Here is a 25806-nt window from a genome sequence, read left to right as displayed (position 1 = left end):
TTGGACATCATGCACCTCTGGCTATATATCACCTACAATTAATTGATACTGCAACTTTGTTGTTTTTGAAATTACTTCATCTGCACTGACTTCTTTGGCTGTAAATCAATTAATTTATGTTATTAGAAGGTAATATACAGTTTTTGTAACAGAAACAATATTTAGCCCTTTTTTGTTTGTTTTTTTGCAGAAAATGTTCATTGAAAAAATGATATAGCTCAACAGGAGGAGGAATGTGGGGAGCTGAGGAGTGAAGAAGAACGAGTTGAATGAAGGAGGGGGGTACAGAAGGGAGGAGCAGAAAGAGAGAGAGAGAGTGTCAGGAGCAAAGTTCAACATCTTTGCATGGCATTGAACAGTATTAGCATATGTTAAAATATATGAACAGAGTAGTTTAACAGCATTAAGAATATATTTTTTATAGTTTCACATAATATGTATCAACCTTTTAGTTGGTTTATATGTCTTTAGTTGAAAACTGAGTGGACATGTAAAAAACTCAGTGAAAAATCCATGTTGGGAAAAAAAATGAACTTCAGATTTTTTCATGCCTAAAGAGGATTAAAACACTTAAGAAAACAATCTTGGCTGAGGTCGTAATAATTCATGCATGAAAGGGTTAAGATAATAATATTAAAACTACTGCCACATATTCTCAAACGTCTTTTTAGAGCCTTACTTCACGCTTTTGCCTCAATTTTCTGGGATTTATTTGCCTGATTATATTAAGCCATGCTGAAATATGTTTTTTCCAAGTAAAGTACTTTGTTGATTTGTTTTGCTGCTGGTGGAAGGTTTATATTAATACCACTTCTACTTCTAATAATAATATTTCTGATATTAACCCACTAATATAACTTCTAGAAACACGCTGCATGACTTCGTTTACTGTTGGACTCTTGATTTCAAAGGGGCATCATGCGTTTGATATGTAAATATGTGATAAAAATAAATTAAATGTGTTTTTTTTCACGTGAGATTGTGTGATACGACTATTCTGACGCCATGCTATTTTAAATTTGAAACTCTCATAAGGCATAGGGGGGATATGATCACAAACGACCACAAGGATGTGAAATAATAATTCATACCAGGGCAGCTCTGAAAAACTTACAGTAGAGGCCACCACAAAAACATATTGGCCTGCGGTCCAATCAGATTGTGGCATTTTTTTGACAGGCTTGACTACGGACCAATAGGAGAGCTGTAAACTGCTGGAAAGGGGCGGGATCTGGGATATTGTGTGTCATCAACTCAAGGCGCTTTGTTGTTCTTGCGGGACGGAAAGAAGGAGGAAATTTGTTGTAAACATCCCGGGTGAGGCAAAGATACTATTTCACATGGCTTAACGTTGGCAAGCGCCAACCAAAAGGGGAGTTAAACCGATGTCGCAGGGTGAAAAGTGGCGTATTTGCGGGACTGAGTCAGCTCAGCGTTGAGCTAGCATTAGCTTCTCCGGGAGGGTGTCCACTGTCCAGATTGGAGCGGAAGGAATTCCAGGCACTGGGAAGAAGAGGAGAAATCTTTGCTGGGATGCCTCACGCAAGTTGGGAAAAAACATATTTTAGGGCTCCGCCTGGCATCACAGCACTATCAACCTAAAGCATGTGTTCGCTTGACTGATATCAAATTGCAGGAACGATTTAATGGTGGTTTGTAACAGTTAACGTGCCAGTTTAGCGAGTTAGCCACGTAGCTACGTAGCCCTCAGTAGGAAGACATTTAAAATGGCGGAGGGTTGGCCCATTCCTTCGGCCCTTGTCTTCATGCTGCTGAGTTTGAGTGCCTGGGCTCTGGAGTCTTGTCCCGCTCCTTGCTCTTGTTCTAAAGGGCAGGATGAGGTCCAGATTCTGGACTGCAACAGGAAGAGGCTGTCCTCAGCTCCCGTGGACCCACCAGATGGGATAACCCAAGTGTAAGTACACAAGAGTGTTGAAGTTTGTCCTGCACTGAATCCACTACACTGATTTGTTATTCAACCGAGGAGTGTACCATAACATACCAGTAAACCACATTAGATGTAGCCTATTGTAGCCTCTTGACTCCAAGTCGATAGGATCTTACCCATAGAAGTTTCTTTATGATATGATCTGTTTTAGGACATAGGTTAATGACCTTATTTTAATAACAAAGGCATCAGTGGAACAGATTAAAAAGCATGGTCATCACATCCAAACTAACTTATCCAGTAGTCTCTGGACACTGTAAGTGATATGTAAATCTAACAGAACTTATATTCCGTTGTCACACAGTTTACCTAGCTGAACACCATGCAGTCAAATACAACAGACCTGCAATATGTCCCACCTTCATGAAGGGTTGGTTTTTACTTATTTATATTATTGATCATTGTGAATATTATAGTACATTGTACAGATACATATTTCATTTTATAACACTGAAAAATTATCACTTCACAAAACAAAATTTAAAGTATACGTTGCATTGTATGAATTCATGGAAACTTAGATATAATACACCATATTTGTCTTTATTAGATATGATTTTAACAGTTATTTGAGAGGTCATAATAGCTTCCTTGTTCATTTTTATTAGGGATGCACAGTATTGGATTTTTTGCAGCTATGCCGATATATAACAATTTATTTGGCTGCTAACCAATATTGATAAATCCAGTTTTTCCCCCACCTAATTTTAGCAATTATTAAGTCTGTAGTGGAATTAACATCATATTATGTATGCATACTCTTATCGTGATGGCCCACAAGCTGATTGAGACATGAAATAAAATGCTTTTTAATGATGTCATATTCATTCATTGTGCAGAATAAAATAAATAAGCATGTAGGCTGATTCTAATAGTTCATTTTAAAGTTGATATTGGCCGATACCGATGGCGTCCTGAATTATTGTGCATCTGTAGTTGTTATCTTAGAAACAGAGTCAAAGAAAGATTGTAGTTCAACATAAAACAAACATATATTTGGTGTAATCTGAAGCACTCTAGGCTTATGGATGTTATATTTGCCAACAAGACATATACGTTTGAGAGCATTGTCAGTAGATTGTGATCCTGTATTGCAATTTAGAAACAAGACCATGTCTTCTCATATCTTTCATGAAGGTTATAACTTTATAGCTTTCATTTAATTATTTTTTAAACCAGTCTAGAGAGGTGTTTACTCATGTTTATGGTCACTTTAGGGGTCATAATTTGTCGTGCTGTTAATTTGTATTGTATTCTTTCCAATATTTGCACCTAATTAATATAATAAAAAAAGTCTCTCAATGAAATACAGTCCAACAGCATCAAGATTACAGCCTCCTACGTGACTTAAGCTAACCATCACTTCTACTATTGTTTAAACAAATACTGAACATTATAACAGTCACAGTGGTAGTAATTAATGCTGGGCTATTCAATGGATGAATCAAGCTGCAGTGAACCTGATTAAATTTCGCAGAATTTCTAGAACATTTTGTAAGGAGTTATGCAATCCATGAGTTGATGATTTAATGTTTCTATTTCAGTTATTCCTCAGCTGATTTACTCAGCAGTCTTTTTTTAATACGAAGCTAATGTTTTGTTGAATTTCATTTCAGCACTATGAATCACAATGAGCTGACTGTTCTTCCTTTTCTCGGAGACGTTTCCTCAAACATCACGTCGCTGTCATTGTGAGTATAGAATCCCCTTCAGGTTTTCTAGCCTCTCCTGTCACTACCAAAGTAAATATTTAAAATAAGCCTTGAATTTCTTTATGTAAATGTATAACTCCTCCAGGTCTTTGTTTCTTTACATGCTTTTCCCAAAGAAAAAAGACTGTCTTTATGTCATGTCTACAAATATACTAAACCAGAAACATTGGTACTGTTAGATGTGACTCAGTACCCGATGTGAGTTTTTCACAATGTTGGTGTGATTTGAATGTACCATAGACGTAGTATGTCATAGTACTCTGTGTTGTTATGATTTGAAACTAATACATGTCATATTTTTTACACGATTCAGAGTCCACAATCGGATCTCAGAGCTTTCAATGCTTCAGCTGCAGCCATACGTTTCCTTGGAGACACTAGACCTGACATCCAACTCCATTTCCGAGCTCAGAGTTGGATCCTTCCCTTCCATGCAGCTGAAATATCTGTAAGTAATCACCCATATATAACCTTTTTTTTTTCTTTGTCAAGGAAGGTCAGGTGAAATTGCCTGCAAGAATAGCCTGACAGTACACTGAATGAATGAACATTTTATTTTCGTGTGTGGACACTTACATGACCTATCCCTTGCGGGATGATTCAGACACATTAACCAATAACAAACCAAACATTGTGATACAGCAACCCACCATGATCCAATAGCACAATACATAATATCATCCAGGCATAAACACAAACAGTATTAGGCAAAAGAAAAAGACGTAAACCTCTCACAAACAATGCATCCAGACTTATCCCTCAACAAAAAGAGGCTCAGAGCACAAACAAGCTGAAGGTTAAAGAAAATAAAACTAGGGAGCACTCAAAATGCATATATCTGCCAAAGATGCACAGTACTGCACAAGCATTGAATTTTAACAATAGAAAACATCTAGGATCCAATCTAATATAATTGCAAAGACACTAAAGCAGCTTACAATCGTAGAGACATTAATGGTATAAAAATGGAGAGTGGGATCTGAATAATACAAACTCAAGATGACAAAACAGTAATGGCTGTACAAAGTATTACAGAGAATATATTAAAGCAAAGCAGTACCGCACAGTGCAAGACATTTCAAGTACACAAATCAAGTCAGAGCACAAAAGACACCTTGTTTTGAACATTTCATTGTCGGTAAAGAAGCATCTTTTTGTAGAACAGCTGCAGTGCCTCCTCCAGTGGATATTCACATACAGTAGATGTAACTAAAGAGCCAACAATCTTCCCTGTGCTGATTTTGGCTCTAATGTCTCTGTTCTCCTCTCGCCTTTTCTCAAAGGAATTTGAGTAATAACAAGATCAGTGTCCTCGAGCCCGGCTGCTTTGAAAACATCTCCAGCTCCCTGCTGGTGCTGAAGCTGAACAGGAACAGATTAGTTGTGCTGCCATCCAAAGTCTTCAAACTTCCACAGCTTCAGTTTCTGTAAGTATCGCATGATGTAAAACTGAAATAATTTGTCAAGAATTTAACGGTTGATAGTTGGCAGACAAATCTGGATTTTAATACAGCTGTAACAACTTGTACTTAAGTAGCTGGCTGAATTTAATGTAGATCCAATTTTTTTTTTAAAAATCCAGTGGACTATATCCAGCTTTTGGTATAATGTACTTTGTTGATGAAAGCTGGCCCTCGCTCTCGTTTTAGTGAAATGAAGCGCAACAAGATCAAGATAGTGGACAGTTTGACATTCAAAGGGATGGACTCTCTGAGGTCACTGAAGATGCAAAGGAATGGCATCACGAAGCTCATGGATGGAGCCTTTTTTGGACTCAACAACATTGAAGAACTGTAAGTACATTGCTGTGGACGTCTTTAAAGTGACATTAAAGAGCAGGTTCATGAGCAACTATGGAACACTACAGTGTAGCTCTTTTTAAAGTCGCCATAATGAGCTTGGTAATTGCACAAATATTGGTGGGAAATATTTGCTTTTTTCTGTATTTTTCTTATGTCTGTTTTGAAATTTTGTGGCCCATTTCTGCCAAAATCTTCCTGGCAGATTTATCAATAAATTCTAACGATTATAGTTTTTTGTTGATGCCATTTTGTTTATCCCATCTGTGTCTCAGAGAGCTGGAGCACAACAACCTAACAGAGGTCAACAAAGGCTGGCTGTACGGGCTGCGCATGCTGCGTATCCTGCGGGTCAGCCAGAATGCTGTCGGCATCATCCGACCAGACGCCTGGGAGTTTTGCCAAAAGCTGGAGGAACTGTGAGTGTGTTTGCTTCCTAGCTAAAATCCCCACGCAGCTAAGAGTCCCCACTTTCTTTCATCAGCCCCGGGCTCTGAAATTCATTCTGTGTGCTCAGAGGAGTTACTGTTATCTTGCTGCAGTACTTTTGGGTGTCTGGAGCTGATTCAGTGCTGTCTTGCCTCCGGTGGATGTACTGCATATGTTTTTAGCAATTTTGTGGAAATGCCTCAGTTTAGATAATCATTCTTTAATGTGGAGTCAAATTAACACACAAGATGGTGTTGAGTAAGGAAATTGTTTTAACTAATCTCTCTCATATTTGTGGTTGTTTTGTGCAGGGACTTGTCCTTCAATCATCTGACTAGACTTGAAGAGACGGCGTTCGTAGGATTAGGTCTCCTGGAGAGCCTGAACCTCGGAGAAAACTCCATCAGCCATTTGGGAGAAGGAGTGTTCAGTGGCCTGGCAAGTCTACGCACCCTGTAAGTGCTTCACCTTAAAGAAATCCATCTGAAATATCTGTTACCTGTTCTATCTAACAAGTGTGATTAAGTGCAGTATGCGAAATATAACCCTCCTGACATGTTCTTGGCTCTGCATTCTCATGAAGGCTGCTGACTACAGTAGGTCTGTGGTTTGTTTCACTCTTCATGTGTAGTTCTAGTCCTGTCTTGAACACATTTCCCAAGTAATCCTAAGTAGTTTAGAGAAATAACAGTAGAGCTTGCCAGTATTTTAAGTCTGCGTCCTCTAATACAGTCTGTGTTGCGTTCTAATCCTGATTGTCATTAGTTGTCTGTTTAGTTTTAGATCAAACCACCCAGTGTGTAATTTCTGTATAATCCTGTTCTCTTGTGTCTTCTGTCCTACCATTCACTGCGAGCATCATGCTGATTTCAGATCAGTTCAAACCTGAAAAATTCTGAGTTCTGCTCACTCACAGGAGAAGCAAGCATAGGTGTCTCACTTGAAATTTTAAAGCAGTTGAAGCTTTATTACCATGTGCAAACATGTGAAATCACATAGGGGCCTTATGATTTCCATGACAATGAAAACACATATGGAAACACAGAGTTTAATTAAAAAACTATGCTCTCTGTGTTGGAGTTTCACAGAAGGTGGGGCTCAGCTCCTCCACACACACTGGCAGGGTGGCTGACACAGGGGGTCAGCTGTTGCAGAGACTCCGCTGTGCTCTGTGCTCCTAGGGTTTAGCGTCTGGCCACGAAGATGCAACTGAATGCTGACGCCAGCTTGACTGCAGACCTTTTCTCAATTAGTCAAGCTAGGTCAAATCCTGTGCTTCTCAGGTGGTCCTGAGGCAGCGTTTGATGTTTCTACATCAAGCCAGCCATCACTTGCATCTCTGTGGTCAAATTGCCAACTGATTTTTTGATTGCACAGGTAGGTGTTAGCCTGCTGTGGCATTACTGCCTGTCACACTTCTTCTAGTGCCTGTGGGTCAGCTGCAGGGATGTCAGTTAGGTAGCTCCGATCTTCAGTGTTTCACCTCTTGAAAACCCAAATATCTCCTGGTGGTGGGGCAGTGGCAGACACGTCTCCCTGCCCCCCGTGCAGCTAGCCCATGTGCTAGGTGTTACCCCAGTGCTTGTCTCCTCTCTTGAGTTAGAGCCAAGAGCTGCTTTTCTCTGCTTCTTCGGCTAGGTATTTCAGGGCCTTCCGCTGGCTTGCTTCTGTTACCCCATTTCCTTCAGGATGTGGACAGCTGGGTAGGGTAGATGCCCACTTGCACTCCTCTGTGAGATCAGAGTATTTCAGCCTCTGCCTCTTTGAGGCAGACTCCATTCCCTTCTCTCAAGGGATAGTCAGCTCAGTGAGGAGCGTGGTCTTGGCACTGCTAGACCACAACACTGTGTTTGGTCTAAGGCTTTTGTTGGAGATCTCACCAGGGAGCCAGAGCTTCCTGCCGAGATCGACGCTTATACTCCAGTCCAGGGTGGTGGGAACTACTCTAGATGTGGCTCATAGTGTAGCGCTTGTATTGCCCCTGCTTTCTCAGGCAGACTGTATTTGGTGGCCTGCTGGTGAAGGATGGCGTCTGCTCAAGTCCTGTCTGCGCCTTTCCAAAACCTCAGCCAGTCTTCTTAGGACTTGGATGTGTCGCCACCTGTTGCACCCTTGGGATAGCACAACCTTGCAGCCTGACAGGATGTGCTGGACCACAGACCACAGGTGTAGGTTCAGTGGGCAGGGAGGTGTGCTGTATGTTGCCTAGATGTGGAAGCTGAGCCTTGCCTGTGGGATCATTCACTGGTTTACCATCCTGATATTTCTGCTGACGACGCCTTCCCATGGTGTCCAGCTCCCTTGCGGTCCCTGTGCTATGGCCTTGATCATATAGCGCCCATTTGTTATCCTTGTCACCTTGGAAACCACCAGTTCTTACCTCTCCCTCTTGCTGGCCTTGTACCTGAACAGTGGGGCCTCTCCCCATTCAAGACCTGACCTTTCTGTCTGGACTCTTCCGGTGATCTTTTGGTGCTGCAGCCTGCTAATTGCCAGGTCAACTTTAGCATGCGCTTTCCCCTCGCAGCCAGTGCAGAACTAAATTTGAAGTGAACCCTTATACTGACCTGTAAATGCAGTGAAATGGCCCACGACACACATATGATTACGTAGAAATCCCACTAAATTGCAAGGGAAAGTAAGGCTTAGGATATTCTTTGAAGTTGAGTTGCTGGAATCCTTACAGTGATCGACGACCCTGCAGTCATGTGAAAGAGGCCCCTTAAATGTGTTACAAAAAATTCATTGATAACCATTAATTTTGGAATCTTTTGCTATTGAATTGTCGAAATGTATTAATCCACGACCTGATTAGACTCTTTCTGATGACAAAATGTACTTAAATTATAAAATAGAATTCAGAAAAAATAAACAGAAAACAGAGTTTGGTAAATAAATAAGAATGAAAAACATCCGGAGAAACTCATAACGGATTGAACAGGGCCCTAAGCACACATTTCTAAATAGAATATTTGAGAGGAGAGGCAATATAGTGTTAGTGCCGAGTTCAGGTCTTTCATGTGAACCATGTACTGTATAGAAGATTGTTGTAATATTGTGCAGGGGGAGAGTAGACTGGCCTTCACACTGTAGCTGAGCCAGAGGCTGAGAGGTGAAGGTTGGTAATATCTTTTGTCAGTGTGGGTAGAGCAGCAGCACTCCTCCTGGTTTGGGATTTGAGTTTGTTTTCCTTTTAATATTTTATCAAGCAGGGATAAAATAATATCAACATACAATATGCTCAACATTTCAGTGTCTACTGAGCGTAACAACAAATAACACAGCAGCTCCGGCTTTGTCAGGGTGGAATTGGGATTATGCTTTCTTGGGTGTTTAATAAATACTGTTTACCTCTCTGTTAGGGGAGTTATCCTTTACAATAATGTCCTCCTGCACTTATGCTCCTCATGTCAGTGCCACATAATGCATTGCTTGGTACAACAGTGGTATAAATCTGCTGCTTTTACTCCTTTCTGTTCACACAATGTGTGTGGTTGCAAAGTATTAGACGGCAGTTCTGAACCACATTAACACCACCACAAAAGCTTTGAAAATACTGTGTAACTAAAGCTCAGAATATCAGCCTAATTGAGCAACTACGTTTTCTTCTTCATACCGTGAGATGAGATGTGTGGAAGAAGAGAGGAAGTTGTGAACTCATTATTTGCCACGCAGACTTCCGTCTAATCCACTGAGCTGCAACAAGAAAGGGGTCGTATTTGAGAGCTTGACCATCCTGGGAGCTTTCATGGGAGAGAGGAATCGGAGAGTGCCGAAGTTCTTTCAAAGGTGGCCAGGCATGAGGAAAAAGAAACAAAGGAGCCCATGACCCATCCTGTAAACACAAGGCCTCTCTGTGTTTCCAATGGACCCATGAACTGTCCCAGTGCTAAACAGAGCCAATTAATTTCCCCTCATCAGAACAGCAGGGGCAGCGAACTGTAACACACAGTGGAAGCATGGTGTCTCAGATTGTTAGTCTCCTAACTGAGAGTCACTGCTACTGACAACCACAGTGGAGATAATTTGTCCTCTCTGTGGTCTTTAAAAAACTTTGCTGGAGGAGTCATCACGTCTTCAGTCATTGCAGAATGTGTTTGATATCTAAAATGTAACCCTTTGTTTTGCAGAGATATCCGCAACAATGAAATCTCCTGGGCCATTGAAGACTCCATTGGTGTGTTTGATGGAATGAAGAAGCTGAACACACTGTAAGAACTCTCAGATTATATACCCAAACAGATAGATCAGAGTATTGACAGAGTTTGATTCGATTTGTAGGACAAAATATCTTGCATTTGGACAAATACAGCCAGTGCAATTAAAATTCTAAATCAGTGTTCCAGAGATTTGGCTGTATTCATCTTTTCTGGTGAGAAACGCTTCCTGATAATGTGAAGCTTTGTTCAGATAGGTGTTTTTGTACTTGACAGGTTTTATTTTGCTGTGAAATTGTTCCTCTTGTTTACTCAGACTTGAATTGGAAGGCTGTTCTGATGTCTCAACTTCATCTTAAAGCTACAGTTGGTAACTTTTATGAAAATAACTTTGTCATGATTGCTGAAACTGTCACTATGTCCACATTGTAGTATGTAGAGACAGACAGTCTGTGAAAAACGTTGCATTCCTCCTCCTCCTTGTGCTTCCAATGGCTTTTACTGGCATCCACCTCAGCTGAAAGAAAACAACCAATCAGGGCCAACCAGTCACTAAGGCAGCTGTCAGTCACTGCTCGTGAACTGCAGTCAAACTGTCAAATGAGGCACTGCTGATCAAATATGAATCAAGATTCTGTAACTGCATTGCCTGTTTCCTTACCTCAGATGCTTTAGTGTACTGTTTAACTGTAAAATGAGACAGTTGCTTCTGCTGGTAGGCAGTACATTGTTCTTGCTCTACTGTTTTCAACATGGCAGCAAGGTCACTAACACTCTCATTTTACAGCTAAACAGTACACTAAAATATGTGTCTGAAAACATTTTAGGTAAGGTAGGTGCAGTGACCGAATCTTGATTGATATTTGGCTAGTGCTACCTACTTTGATAGTTTGACAGCAGTTCACGAGCAGTGATACGACCGCTTCCCCCAAACACTTCCACTATGGTACCTTTGGACAGACATGGTGCGCAGTCCCTGGCTTTTCCACCGCAAACAGTACTCTTAATGTGGGTGGGATTGTTGTCACTCACTGCTCCGTCCAGCACTCACTGTATTTCCTCATTACTGGTGACACAGATGGAAGTCTGCACCTTGTTTATCGTCCACAGCACGAGGCTGCACGCCGATATTTTCACAACAAAATAGAACAGATTGCAGTGAGAGTCTCTCCCCATGGATTACATGAGCCTCAAAACAACTCAGCCCTGAGCAAGAATGACCGTCCTCTATTGACCAATCAACAGACTGCAGTGTTCACAGCTCCACCTTTTAGTACCAGATCTGTGTGCTAGGTACCCCAACAGAGGGGGGACCAAAAAGGGAGATGGTATAGAATGTAACTGAACCGTACCATACTGCTCGGTGGAAACAGGGCTATATTTTAGTGTTTTGTTTAGCTGTAATGTGAGACAGTTGTTTCTGCTGGTAGGCTGTGTATTGCATTCGCTGTACTGTTGTCAACATGACAGGTGGGACACAAACATATTTGATCAGCGCTGCCTAGTTTGACAGTTTGACCGCAGTTCAGGAGCAGTAATTGACATGATTGACAGCTGCGTTAGAGACTCCTTCTGATTGATTGTTTTCATTTACTTGTGGGTAAATTCTAGCCAGTGCTATTAGAAGCACTGCGAGGAGGCAGAGGAACATGATTTTTTTTCTCATGTGGCACTGTGTTGATGTTTTGACTGTTTCAGTAAAAATTACAAAGTTAAAATTTTTTATAAAAGTTAACCAACTACAGCTGTAACAAAAGCCTCTGATGCAGTGTTCAATAAAATGTTACCCTAGAGCAGGTTTTGTGTCAACACCTTTAATGAACATCACATTAAAAATGTTACTCCTGTTTTATTTTACAGAATCATTCAGCGGAACAAAATCAAATCAATCACTAAGAAAGCGTTTGAGGGCCTGGAGGAGCTGGAGCACCTGTGAGTAAAGCCGATGCACGCCCTTGTTGCTCCACACAGTTACACTTGTGTCTCAGAAGGAACTCTTGTTATTATTGAATAATTAAAGATAGCAGGAGACTTTTTTTTTTTACCACTGTGCTGCTGCTGTTGTCTTCTGCTTGTGAAATGGGATGCCATTTTGATCACATTAGGTGTGTCTAATCCATATTTCTGTCCACACTGCAGGGACCTCAGCAAGAATGGCATCATGTCGATACACCCCGAGGCGTTGTCCCATATGAAGCTCAAAGTGTTGTGAGTAGACACTAAATGAATCTTACAGCTCTCATAAGCACATTTGGAAGCCAGCTTTTCCCTGTGTTATTGTTGTTTCTTTGACTGATTTAGCAATATTGCTTTCATTAAAAAGGAGTTATAATGCTTAAGTGACACTGCAATTTAAAGGACATAATTAGCATTTTAAATTGCCATTATGCAGTTTTACAAAGACGACAAGTGGATGCTGTGAATGGATAGGAGCACTTTAACTTTGCTTTTGAGCCTTTCACCCCATTTTTGATGACAGCATTTAAAAATATATGTAATTGCCAAGTCATCAGATTGTTGTCTTAACAAAACCATAAACTTAAAAGCTCATTTGGACAAGCAGAGATTTGTATGACTCAGCTTTTGAGTTGCAGTACCTTCATGTGCCTTATTAAGACAGCTGTGTCTCCTGCCTGTGAGGACAGACAGTGGAAATGTTAAGTCTCTTGCCTTTTTTGAAGTTCTGCTCAGCCCATGTTAGGAGTGTCTCTCAAGCAGTGGCTAACGAAATGCCCCAGCAGCTGTCAAACTCAGAAGATGTATCATGACAGTAGTCATATCCTGTTATTAATGAGTGCTGCTTTAATAGATTATAGCACTATTTGCTGGGTGAGTTGACAAAGTGGCTTTGCTTGATAACTTAGCAAGAGGAAAAAATGGTTACACCCTGGTTATTAAGATTTATTTTAGGATTAAGTGTATTAAAACATGGTTCTGGAGGCAGTGCAAGCAATTAATTTAATTTCCAGTCTTTATTAAGATCATTTAAAGGTTGCTTTCACATCTGTTGTTCAGTTCCCATGTTTTTATTTGTCTCCTGCCGACTGGTTTGAAAATGAGAACGCCGGTGTGTGACTTGGAAAGTGGTTATGCTTTTGTGATGATTAAATGATCTATCATTGTTTGTGTTTTTGGTTGTAGAGAGGGGTTGTTTTTTTGTGTGTCTTTACTGTGGCAACAATTGCCTTAGTGTGGAGTTTATCATAAGAAATTTAGCAAAAATCCATCATTCTTCGTTACAGAGACACTATAGGTCTGCCTTTATGATATTTGGTGTAATACAAATACAGCTACTCTTGCATGCTCACTGTCACTTAGTTACTCAGGCAGCACTTGGTGTGTTGTCAGAGTAGATAAAGGCAGGTAAATTGAACCTTCATTTCAAGCAAGTAAATCCAAGTTTGCTTCTCTAAAAGGGTGAATCATAGTTCTAATAGTCACAAAAATTCATACCCATTTGTTCACCTCATTTTATCTCTACAGCAGTTTAATGATTCCAACAAATTTGGCAATGACTCACCTCGCGTTTCCTTCATTACCTTTCTGTTCTCAGTGTCCTGAACACGAGCAGCCTGCTGTGTGACTGCCACATGCAGTGGCTGGGGCCATGGCTGACTGACAGCCAGTTCCAGCAGTCTGTCTCCGCTGTCTGTGCTCATCCTGCCAGCCTGCTTGGTCGCAATGTCCTGTCCATCAGCCCGGGAGAGTTTGTTTGTGGTCAGTCCCTTTCTTTCTTTTTTAATGGTCCACTACATCCAATATAGGTACTCTTCAGCCAGCACAGTGGAGAATGTTTGTTGGTGTGAGACAGGAAAATGCACAGATTTTTCATTTTGAGATGTTTTGAAATCACTTTAGTGTCTAGTAAATTATGTTTCACCATTACAGCGCATTATTTCACTCTGGAAGTTTTATTCACAGGTTTCATATACTTGAATTTCATAAACAGTTGCATCAAACATCTGTAACACTGTGGTAAACACACCATGCATTGGCATATTTTATGTTGAACACAAACTAATATCTTACATGTCAGTGAAGAGGTCTGCTCTAAAAATATTTTCTAACTTTGAAAAACGCTGAGTGTTGCACTTTCTGTCCTCCACAGATGATTTCCCCAAGCCTCATATCACAACTCACCCAGAGACGTATGTGGCCTTGAGAGGGAACAACGTGACTCTGAGCTGCGTTGCATCCAGCAGCAGCGATTCGCCAATGACCACAGCTTGGCGGAAGGACGGGGAGGTGCTGTATGATGCAGAAGTGCAAAACTATGCCCGGTACCAGGAAGGAGAGCTGATCTACACCACTGTGCTTCATCTCCTTAATGTCAACTTCACTGATGAGGGGCGCTATCAGTGTGTGGTCTCCAATCACTTTGGCTCCAACTACTCCAACAGGGCCAAGCTCACTGTCAATGGTGAGGATGTGTGCCTTTGTCAATTAATGTGACTGATGATTGTCGCTGAGGCTCTTATGTTTTTCTCTTGCTCTGCAGTCGTTTACTTTCTTTAAGCGATAAAGTGCTGGGCTTGCCAAAATGCTATGCACCGAGTCTGGCTCATTTAATTATATATCTATAGTTTATATCTGTCCCACCCTTGACCACGCTTTCTATCCTCTTATCCTCCAGAGCTGCCATCCTTCCTTAAGACTCCCATGGATCTGACGATCCGCACTGGGACTATGGCCAGGCTGGAGTGTGCTGCTGAAGGCCATCCATCACCCCAGATTGCTTGGCAGAAGGATGGAGGCACTGACTTCCCTGCTGCCCGGGAGCGCAGGATGCATGTGATGCCAGATGATGACATCTTCTTTATTGCTAACGTGAAGACAGAAGACATGGGGGTGTACAGCTGTACGGCTCAAAACGCAGCTGGCAGCCTGTCTGCAAACGCCACTCTCACCGTTCTGGGTGAGTCACCCACCTGATCAACAAAGTATACAACTGATGTGTCACCGCTGGGTCATCTCAGCTGAGTCACGCTGCTCAAATTGGTTACTTGTTTACGTCTGTCGCTCATAACACGCTTGTTTTTGTGTTCCCTCTTTTGCAGTCTTAACAAATATCGATGTAAATGCAAACCTTATTATATCATTTCCACAGACACAGCTGTTATGTCATATTTCTGTCTCTTGACCTCATACACACCCATTTGAACAGATTGACACAAATGCCACAGGGATAATCCTTTAAATAAAAAAATCAATGAATCCTCCCCTCTTCCAGAAACCCCATCCTTCATGCGGCCGCTGGAAGACAGAACAGTGGCCCGCGGTGAAACTGCTGTGCTTCAATGTATAGCCGGAGGCAGCCCAGCTCCTCGTCTCAACTGGACCAAAGATGACGGGCCTCTGGTGCTCACTGAGCGCCACTTCTTTGCTGCAGCCAACCAGCTCCTCATCATAGTTGATGCTGGCCCTGCTGACGCTGGCAAATACACCTGCATCATGTCCAATACTCTGGGAACAGAACGCGGCCACATCTACCTGAGCGTCTCGCCATCACCCAACTGCGATACTGGCACGGGATACGACCAAGACGGCTGGACCACTGTGGGCATCGTAGTAATTGTGGTGGTGTGCTGTGTGGTTGGAACCTCGCTGGTCTGGGTCATCGTCATTTATCACATGCGCAGGAAAAGTGAAGACTACAGTATCACCAACACAGGTCAGCAGTTTCAACACATAGCCATCTGTGATATACAATAAATGTGCCTTATCTGAAGCCTCACCCCCATAATGGCAGCTGTTGGGAAGGCTTGAAATATGTCTCTGGGGCTGGCACTTTGTTGTGAGGATAAGACTGTTTCACAGAACTCAATACCAGCTCACAGAATGTGTCTCTGTCTGTTCCAGATGAGATGAATTTGCCAGCAGACATCCCCAGCTACCTCTCCTCTCAGGGTACTTTGTCAGAGCCTCAGGAAGGCTACAGTAACTCTGAGGCTGGCAGCCACCAGCAGCTCATGCCTCCTCTCTCCAATGGATACGTCCATAAGGGCACAGATGGTGAGTAATCATCCTTTTAGATTCGGTGAATTCCACCATGTGTGACTCTATAAAACAAACCTTTTGGATGACGATAGTTTTGCTTTTTGTTTTCTCAATGTCAGGAATAATCATTTTGCAATACCTATAACAAGCATTGGGTTATAATGAGGACGAGATAATTATGTCGTGCTCATGGCATTACAAGTACGGTTCTCTTGCATAACATAAGCACACAGAGTTGTCGCATGAAAGGTAATCTCTGCTCTCACCATTAGACACTCTATAGGGTTGGGCTATGTAAGCATTGTGATTACAAGAGTACAAAGATTGTTACGTCAACATCACAACGATTACAAGATAATTATGTGATCAAACACATGAAGATGCACCATCACATGGAAAAACTCAGAGAAATATTACATTTTTTTAAATAAATGTCTGTAAATAAAACACAGCTTCTCAGATTTGCTTTTCAGGTTTTCAAAGGTTTGCACACTCCGATGCTCATTCGGTTGTTGTTTCTGCTTTTTGAGTTTTTGGATTAGATCGTTGCTGAAATGAGACAGTGACTAATTATCATGTGTGTCCCAGGTGTGTGTTACGGAGACACGGGCAGTGAGGTGGAAACTGAGGGGAATGGCATGCTGCACTGTAGGGTTGGCTCTTTGTTCACTGGCCGTAGCAGCTTCCACCCCGGAGAGCCCCGCGAGGGACTTGCTGGACTCCCCACAGGTTAGTGTCCTCGACACACAAGCAGTTGTGTGGCTTTTATTTATCTTGAAAGGAGTGGATTTTTTCTGCGTTCTTATTGTTCAGCACAGTGTTGTTCATGTCTGAAGGATTTTGAAACTACGATATCTCTGCCTTTCACTAGGCCTTTTAACTTATCTTGTATTTATGTAGATGTATTCACATTAAGATGTAATCTAGATGGTCTTTTCATACATATGAAAATATTTTAATACAACTTTAAAGCTAATTAAATAAAAGAAAATGTATACGACTGTAAGTAATCACATCAGGATGCTAGTCACAGTAGCAGCAGTGCCAGCGTAGATGCACATGATGATAGACACATAATGTACCCACAAACGTCCCACATCTAAAAATAATAACCTTTAGTTGTATGGCATCTCTCATACACAAAAGTAAGAGATAAGATCATTTAAACAATAGCTAAAATGTTAAAATGCATTTGAAAAGAGAAGGACAATAAACAGTTTCTACATCCTGGTTATGTTGGAATAAAAATTATCTTTAAAGTATGTTTTGTATGCAGATTCCCTACGGTGTGAAACAGAAAATTAATTTTAAAATGATATTCCAGGTTTTAAAAATGACTTTTGAAAGTGAATGAAAAATAAAGACAAGCTATGAAATAGTTCAATGAATACAAGTTTTATAATTCTCTCACATCTAATTGATATATGGTGAGAATAATAGAAAGTAGTCAGATGATTAAGTGTCCTCAAAGCCAGGCATAAAAGACAAAGTTTCACTGACTAAGATCCGTGTTCATTCTTGCCAGGTGGTGCAGGTCCGTTGGTCATCTGCTCCGACTGCTACGACAACGCCAACATCTACTCTCGCACACGGGAGTACTGCCCTTACGCCTACCTAGGGGAGGACGATCCACTGGACAAGACCCTGCCAGGCCTGAAGGAGAGCTTCAGTGAGCACGCCCAGCACGAGGACACGGCACTGGAGAGCCTCATTAGTAACCGGGACTCCTCCGTCTTTCTCACTTCACATGACAAAAGGCTGAGCAGCCACACTCCCCCGGAGCACTACGCTAATGGTGAGACTTGGAAACAGACATTTTACCTATTAGAGCAAGGTGGTGACATCGCCCTTTGTCTAGGTGCCAGCTATCATGTCCTGCCTGCTGAGGTGTTTTTTGATAACACACTGAAATTTTACCCTCCTGCAGCTACTGGGAAAAAAAATTCCCCACCTATGATTCTTTAAACATTTTTCTCTCCTGTTTCTGTGGCTGTTAAAAATCTTGCAGATGCTCAGGCAAGTTTACTCATAGCTTGACTTATACACAGTACATACAGTGCAAATACTGAGGTCATTGATTTATTGAAGCCATTTTTTACAGGTGAGAGATTTCCCACTGAACTGGTAAACCCATAAGATTGTGTTTAAGATAAGATAAGCCTTCAATGATCCCCAGAGGGGGAGTTCAGGTACTGCGGCAGCACAATGGCAGACATAAGTACAGATAAATAGAGAAGTAAATATCTAGAATAAATAAAATAAGATGTCTATACATACTGCACAAGAGTAGAAGTAGAAATATAAACTATACAAGACAATTAAAGACAGTGACAAGTTAATGTGACACGGTATGATGAGTAGCTGCAAGTCTGATATATATCAAAACAGCGTACACTAGAATAAGTCACTAATAATTGATACTTAGTTTGTAAAAGAGACAGAATAGATCTTGAGGCATTGAGTTGACTGAAGCATTTTCTCCCAGCTGAAAACACCAGGCGCTCCTCAGGAAACACTCAGCGGGGGGCTTGAGAGCACTTTGGAGGTGCAGCGTTTTTTCAGCTGAGATGCTTTGGTTGCATCTGGTTGCATTGATACAGAAAATCCATGCAAGTAAAAATTTCGAGGCAAGGTAGAGTACTTACTCGCTCTGGATGAAGAGAGAGCAGGAAGAAACATGATGGCAGAGAGGACAGGCCTGCTGGTCTGTGTGGGTTCATGAGAGGAAACAGATATTAATATATATCCAGTATTTTAACATATTTCTCCTCCATTGTTGTTCAGCACTTGTACATGTAAGATGTGAAGGTTGGTCTTCATGGTCTTTGCTCCTCCGCCACTGTGATTGAATGGCTGGGTAAAAAGTGACAATGACAAGTGCAGCATTTTACCCAAAGTTGTAAAAATTTTCAGCTCTCGGTGCTCTAAACGCCAAACACGCAGCACTCAGCGTAGAATAGACACACATTACTACGTCAGTGTAGAGACAGGGCACTCCCATTGCAAAGAATGAAAAAAAAATTCCCTCAGAAAGAACGCTTTGGTAGACCTGACCTGTTATTGTCTTATTGTGCTAAGAACAATGAAAATCTGTTGAGCAGCTCTTAGGTGGTGCATAATAGGGCTGCAACGATTAGTTGACTAATCGATGACTAATCGACTATGAAAATAATCAGTGACTATTTTAGACGTCGACTAATCGGTTTGAGTAGTTTTTCATAGAAAAGTTCTATAAAAGTACCCAAAATACTCTTACTGCAGCTTCTTACGTTCAGATATTGGCAGCTTTACACACTCTCCCATGACGAACTAAAACCCTTTGGTGTCATTAGATGGCATATTTTGGGGGTTTGGGAGAGACAGACCGACATTTTCCAATAAAATAATTAGTCGACAACGAAAATAATCGTTAGTTGCAGCCCTAGTGCACAGCATGAAAGTTCAACAAATGAAAACAGATAAGGCAAATAAAAATCGAGCAAAATAATTCAAATATACAGACAAGCAAAATATATACAGGGTTCCCACAGAACTTTAAAAAGCCTGAAAAGGCAGTGAATTCATGGATCTAATAACGAGGCTGTTGGTGTGAAATGTCTTAAATCAATCGTTTGTAAGTCTTTAAAATGCAAAGACACAGGAAGTAGGATTTTATGACTCTTTTTTTCTGATGGTGTGTTGTTAAATCTCAAAATAATTTGTAACATCCATTTTTCTTAACAGATATACCGTATGCCTCGAACATTAATGTCACACAGATATGGGTAGCGGAACCAACAACGCTAATATTTTGTTTTTGGCTGGGATGTATCCACTGTCTGGTAGCTAGCTGTCAGTGTACCCTGGACAACATGGGGAATTTCAAATTCAATGAAAATTGGCTATCTGACCAAGATTTTGCTGCATGTCTCAAACCGGTGCAATGCATACGAGGCTTGGTGAACTTCTTGCCAAAAGTCTTAAAACTCACAGTGGGATTTAAGGCAGTGGAATCCGACATGCAGAGTGAAAAACACGCACAGCAGTTTATCTTCAAGCTCTGTTAAACCTCGTCTCCGTCCCGCAACGAAATAACTTTTAGCCAAAATTTTCCCGAACCCTACAGAATTGATGTCATGTTTTCTTCTACTGTTTTGGTTATTGTGAAATTTGAATTAAATATCATTCCAAGTGGAGTCACAAATCTCAAATCCAACTTGCCTTCAGCTGTAGCAACCCCATTATACACAAAGTGTTAAGAATGAGACAAAGTGACTGAGCTGTACATTAGGTGGTACAGTGATGGTTAGGTAGCAGCATATAGACTGGTATGAGCAAACATCTTCTATGTGCAGTAAAACTGTAGTGTAGTGTGGTAGTGTGTAATGAATGTGTGTGTGTGTGTGTGTGTGTGTGTGTGTGTGTGTGTGTGTGTGTGGATGGGTAGGTGTGGTTATTGTTCACAGCAGTCAGTAGAGGGCGGAGGGGTTGTAACAGAGGTTACAGCTCTTGGCAAGACGCTTTTTTCAGTTTCTTTGATCTGTTTTTATTGTCCTACACCTCCATCCAGAGGGGAAGAGCACAAACAGACAGTGTCCAGGGTGGTTTGAGACTTTTATGGCTTTCTTTTGTAGTCAGCCAGTGTAAATGTTCTTCAGAGGTGGTAGTGTGGTTCCACTGACTCGCTGAGCCACCTTCACCACACATTGTAGATTGTGCTGGTCTTCCCCAGTGCAGCTGCAGTACCACGCTGTGCAGCAGCAGCTGAGCAGGCTCTCGATCAATACTTGTCTGGATTAATATAGCAAAATAGAAATATTATATAGTATATGATGAGGTGAGACTGTAACAAATTAACATGGTATGACATGATATAATACAAGAGATGTGTATTTATTTATATATTTATTAGAGATATTGATCTTCCAGATATGATTTGTTCAGATATATAGAGGCTTGTTATGAAGGTTGTTCAGGTGGTGGTAGTACTTGTACACTACAGCTAATGTTATATTGTCTGTTGGGATTAGATCAGAAACAACTGTGTAAAAGTCAGCTTAAGGCGAGTTCACATTACACGACTGGCCAACCAGTCTTTGAGTCGTGGAGACTATTGTAATCTTTTGAGTGTTCATACCTAGCGACGTGTGTTTCTGTCAGCGAGAGTCTCGCCAACTACGTTACAACCTGTGTGCACACCACAAGATTTCTCCACTGAGCCCTCTCCATCAGAGCCCCAGATAACGCAGTAACGTCACCAAACTACGGTTTGTCACACATGAACAAAACAGGATATTATGAAGTTCCCCGGCACTAAACTTTACGCATCAACATGGATGTCCGACAGCTCCTGATCCTGTGGACACCGCCATTGTTGTTGTTGCTTGCCGTCTTGTCCTCCTCACATTTCTTCTGTCCTCTTGCATGCTGACGTGGGACATATCCCGCCTCTCATCGGCCGATGCTCTTTGTCAGTCGTGTCAGCCTTGTCCAGTTTTCTAGCATGCCAGATATCCAGTCCCAGTCGCAGATGAGGGGACGACTTGCCTGTAGGCTTGTTCAGGCTTGTCGTGACAGACTATCTGCCAACTCACCTACGACCCAAGGTGTCTCTCAAGATCCTCTGCGACGTCAAAATAGCGGTGAAAATTGTGTAATGTGAACTAGCCTAAAGTGACCAACGAAGTCTTGCTGACTAATTTGGTCGACCATTAGGGGGCAGCCCTAGTTAGAAGTTGGAAGAGTGTAAAATAACTTCATACGGCTTGTTTTGTCTAATAAACACTCCATAATCTAAGGGTTTTCAAGTTATGGTTAATATTTGGCAATTTTTCTTGATATATTTGCAAACAATGACTGGCATTGCCAAAAAAAAGTGTCTGGTTTGGAATCAGTTAGACACGTAGGCGTCTAAGTATTGTGTTTTACTGTCTTTGCAGATTCTCTGAGCAGGTCATTCTGGGGCGAAGGGGAAGACCCGTCCTCGAAACCCCAACCAGGCGCGTCCCAGCACCCAGTGACAGTACACAGGACACCACCTCTGACTTCCACTGCCGACGGGGCAGAGGAACAGAGTGAAGCAGAGGCTGACTGTTTTCCCAGCCAATGCACACTGGACCACAGAAGTGCCTCTAATAGGACTAACCCTCAGGAGCACCCTGCTCCCACATAGGTCCTTACACTCCTCCCACGTTCTGCCTCTGACTCCTCGTTGCTGCACCCCCCTCCTCCTGTCACCCACTACCTCCAAAGAGACTCCTCACATTCTGCCAAAGATGCTCTCTTGTATGTTTACATTCCCCTTTCACTCAAGAGGACATACAAACGTTCTCCACTGTGGAGAGACTGCTGTGTCAGGCTGGAAAAATGGACCAGTGATTAAATTGACCTCCTCCTTGACACCTCCACCTCTGCAGGACCCTTTTCTCCTACATCCTCCACTCTTCTTTGTTCTCTCTCTAGAGAAAGCTATGAATGTATGCTTTAAAGAGCCATGTCGGATGCTGCCATGAGATAACGCCAAGACATGAGTCGAGTCTCTTCAAGCTCTCTCCTCCGTCCCTGCTGCTGCGGGGCTGAAATTTATTTGCCAGTGTGCGTCACACTAGCAGTTTCGTCTCATCATTCCTGGTACAGACACCTGTTGGAGCAGCCTACATGACTTTGGTAGAAATTACAAACCTCCTATTCCCAAGTGGGGAAAACAGGAGGTTCAAACAGATGACAGTAGTTCCCTGACCAGCAGTTTGTGGTTGTTAATATCGGAAAGAACATGGAAAACATGCGTCCCACATTCCCACAGCCATCCCGACTGACTCAAAACTATGCTATCTGGTATCATGCAAATCCCAGAGACAGTGACACCAAAATGTGGTGTATATTATGAATATATATGAATATATCCTATATCATCTTTATCTGATCCTGTTTTATGTCAAATGCAATTGCTAATTCCTTCATTTTTATGTCTTTGTGATGATAAGCAGTTTGGGGAGAAAGCGTGTACTTTATTTGCACATCTGACAATCATGGTTTTGCTGGCTACTTTCTAATGGTTGTCTATCGGATGGCCTTTTTAACAAGCATTCTCAGTAACTTCGATCAGGTGACATTATGGCTTAGATACACACAGTATGCACTGATTTGTTTCCCCCCTTTATCATATCTTACAGGCACTTAATTTAACGGTGGTGAACTTGATTATGCAGTGTGCATGCTGTTTTTACATTGTGAGGGTTTATCATCACAGATTTGTCTCAACAAAGTTCATGATCCTTCCGTAGATATTGATTAAGCCGAGGTTTTCACTTGGGACTGTGAAAAATGAGAATGTATTGTATTATTTTATACATGTATGTGTACATAAGACTAGTAATCTATTAAATTCCATGTCTTACTAGTTCATTTGCAGAGAGGTTTGAGACAGAAGCTGCAGTAACTTTAAGCTTATTCGTTTTTATTGATCCAGCTCTATCCTGAAGTTTTGATCTATCCGAAAATGGAAACGCCTCTCATGTAAAAGAAGGTGGTTTTTGTTTAATCAGGTTCGATGTCATGAGTTGTCCTTAAAAATCCTCTTGATTATTGCACTTCGGAGTTGCTCAGATGTGTTTGGCTTTGTTTGTGACTCTCAGAAAACTTAATATTTGCTCAATATATTTAGCAAATTACACTCCGTTGCCTCTAGGTATACCTAGCTAAAACTAATGCAGTCTGATACAGCAATCCTGCAATAAATCAACCCTCACGAAAGTTCAGTTTTCGAGAGATGTTTACTCAACTGTATGATCATTTCGTTCGGCGGATGTAGTTTACGGTGCTGTTGAATTGTATTAAATTCTACTGACAGGTGCTTTTATTATTTTGTCCACCCCATTTTTTTTTTATCAATGAGGGTCGGCTAAGTACCAGAAACACTTCTCTGTATAATGTCGTACAGCTCAAGAGCACCACAAACTGCTGCTTCCAAAATGATTGACATTACAACCTTCATGAAGCAAGGTTCATCAGTTATGTTTTGATTTTCCAGTTCCCCGATCGAGCAAGTGGGTCAGAAATCTACCCGTCTGAAATAATTTTTAATTGCCCCTATACCAATTGTTTTATTTATACTCGGTTATTAACTAACGATGTCATAAAAAATGACCCAATTTCCTTGCCTTGCTTCAAGTTTTAGGCAAACAGCACTATCCATAGAGTTTTGCCTCCATTCTTTAACACCACCGAACTACACTCCTCTTTCCAAGATAATGAAACGCTTGCTTGCGCTTCAGCTCATAAACTTTGTCTTTACCTGCCGTTACTTTCTCCCGAGTGTCTGATTGGTACTGCGCATGTGCAAGTCTGAACAGAGATGAAAAGGACATGAGATTCCTCACTCCTGAGCTGCTTCCATCATCAGCTCTGGCAGAAACAATGTGTTTAATCCTAATAACCATGTGCCCAACGTGGCATTTTACTTGCTGTGGGCCATTAGGCAATCCTAATTGTTGAGCCTGATGAAGGTTAGATTTATTTCAGTTGTATCAGACTGCAGAAGTTGTAACTAGGCGTACTTAATAAAGCGACAACTAAGAGTTTATCATACTCATTCTTCACAGGAATGATTTGTGACAGTGATAGTTGAAAGTTTCTTTTTGTTATTGTCATTTATGTTGATCATGAGTACTGCTACATTCTGCTCTTTTAGTCTCGACCAGTAAATTATTTTTCATGTTCCTTCTCTCCTCTTCGGTACATTGAGTGTACGAGGATAACAAAAAAATCAATAATGCTGAAACTAATGGTTCCTTTTTATCAACAGTTGCTCAAAATGGACTACATGTACGTGTTAAGCAGCACATAGTGTATCGGTACATCTCAGTGGTACGTGCAGATGTGAATTCATGCATTCATTCACTGTCTTGGTTCTAACTTTTTAAATTTTGTCAGTGGTCCGCTCTGCTTTATTGACCAGATGAACACATTCCAAGCCTCTTCCTCTGAATTTGACATTACCAAACCCAAGACCAAAAACCAATATGATTTCATGAGTTCTCGACACACTCCCTGCTCCAGCAGAAGCAGATCCTTGTTACATGTTCTTTGATTCTTGGCCAAGGTCAATGTTATGCCCCGTCTGAGCGATTGAGGAAATTGAAATGAAAACTCGCAGTGATAAGTCACACTAATGGAGCTACATGTCGGGGACGGTGGCGTACTTCTCTTCAATATTTTTCTGCCAACACAGCATAACTTAATGTGCATTTGTATTGTTTTATTCTCTGAACGTCCTGTATGACTTTATACCAAAGTTTAGCAGTAACTGCTCTGGCAATATCCAATGCTGCTTTTTTTTTGTATTGTTGAAGTTTTGCATTTTGTTTTCAATAGTATTTTCGGACCTTGTTTACCTGTACATTCTGTAAAGCATGTCTAAAGAGCCTTTTTTGTTATGTAGCCATTACTCTGACATTAAACATGAATTCTGATAATTTGGTTTGGAATGTTGATGTCTTTCTTATCACGCTTCTCGGGTAGACATAGGATTACTTGCGTTGTCTATTATGCTGTCAATATATGTATCTGGTTTTGTCTGTAATATGCCTGCGGAGTAGCGGAAATAGCTCATTGCAGCTTCCAGAGTCCAAGGTGACATATTCAAAGGGTTTGGTTTGTCAAAAGCCCAAGCATAATTAATTTACGGTTATATACAGTGCATTCAGAAAGCATTCAGACCCTTGAATGTTGTTATATTTTTTCAGGGCACAGATTTGGGGAAAGCTACAGAAAAAAATCTGCTGCAT

At 41.3% G+C, this 25806-nt stretch overlaps 1 protein-coding gene across 1 annotated transcript; it reads left to right on the top strand.

Annotated features, from left to right (window-relative positions):
• The first annotated feature begins 1235 nt into the window (after window positions 1–1235).
• Window positions 1236–25494, top strand: lrig2 (leucine-rich repeats and immunoglobulin-like domains 2). The gene is made up of 18 exons (XM_049559816.1): window positions 1236–1915; window positions 3565–3639; window positions 3974–4108; window positions 4944–5087; window positions 5310–5453; window positions 5735–5878; window positions 6200–6343; window positions 10019–10099; window positions 11906–11977; window positions 12185–12253; window positions 13599–13762; window positions 14154–14465; window positions 14679–14960; window positions 15276–15716; window positions 15905–16057; window positions 16631–16771; window positions 17568–17837; window positions 21961–25494. The coding sequence occupies exons 1-18, from the start codon at window positions 1728–1730 to the stop codon at window positions 22191–22193; spliced, it is 3192 nt and encodes a 1063-aa protein (XP_049415773.1). The 5' UTR covers window positions 1236–1727; the 3' UTR covers window positions 22194–25494.
• Window positions 25495–25806: the final 312 nt, after the last annotated feature.

This window comes from Epinephelus fuscoguttatus, linkage group LG1 (assembly GCF_011397635.1).
Source record: "Epinephelus fuscoguttatus linkage group LG1, E.fuscoguttatus.final_Chr_v1".
Lineage (NCBI taxonomy): Eukaryota > Metazoa > Chordata > Actinopteri > Perciformes > Serranidae > Epinephelus > Epinephelus fuscoguttatus.
This window is presented reverse-complemented; position numbering and strand designations above follow the sequence as displayed.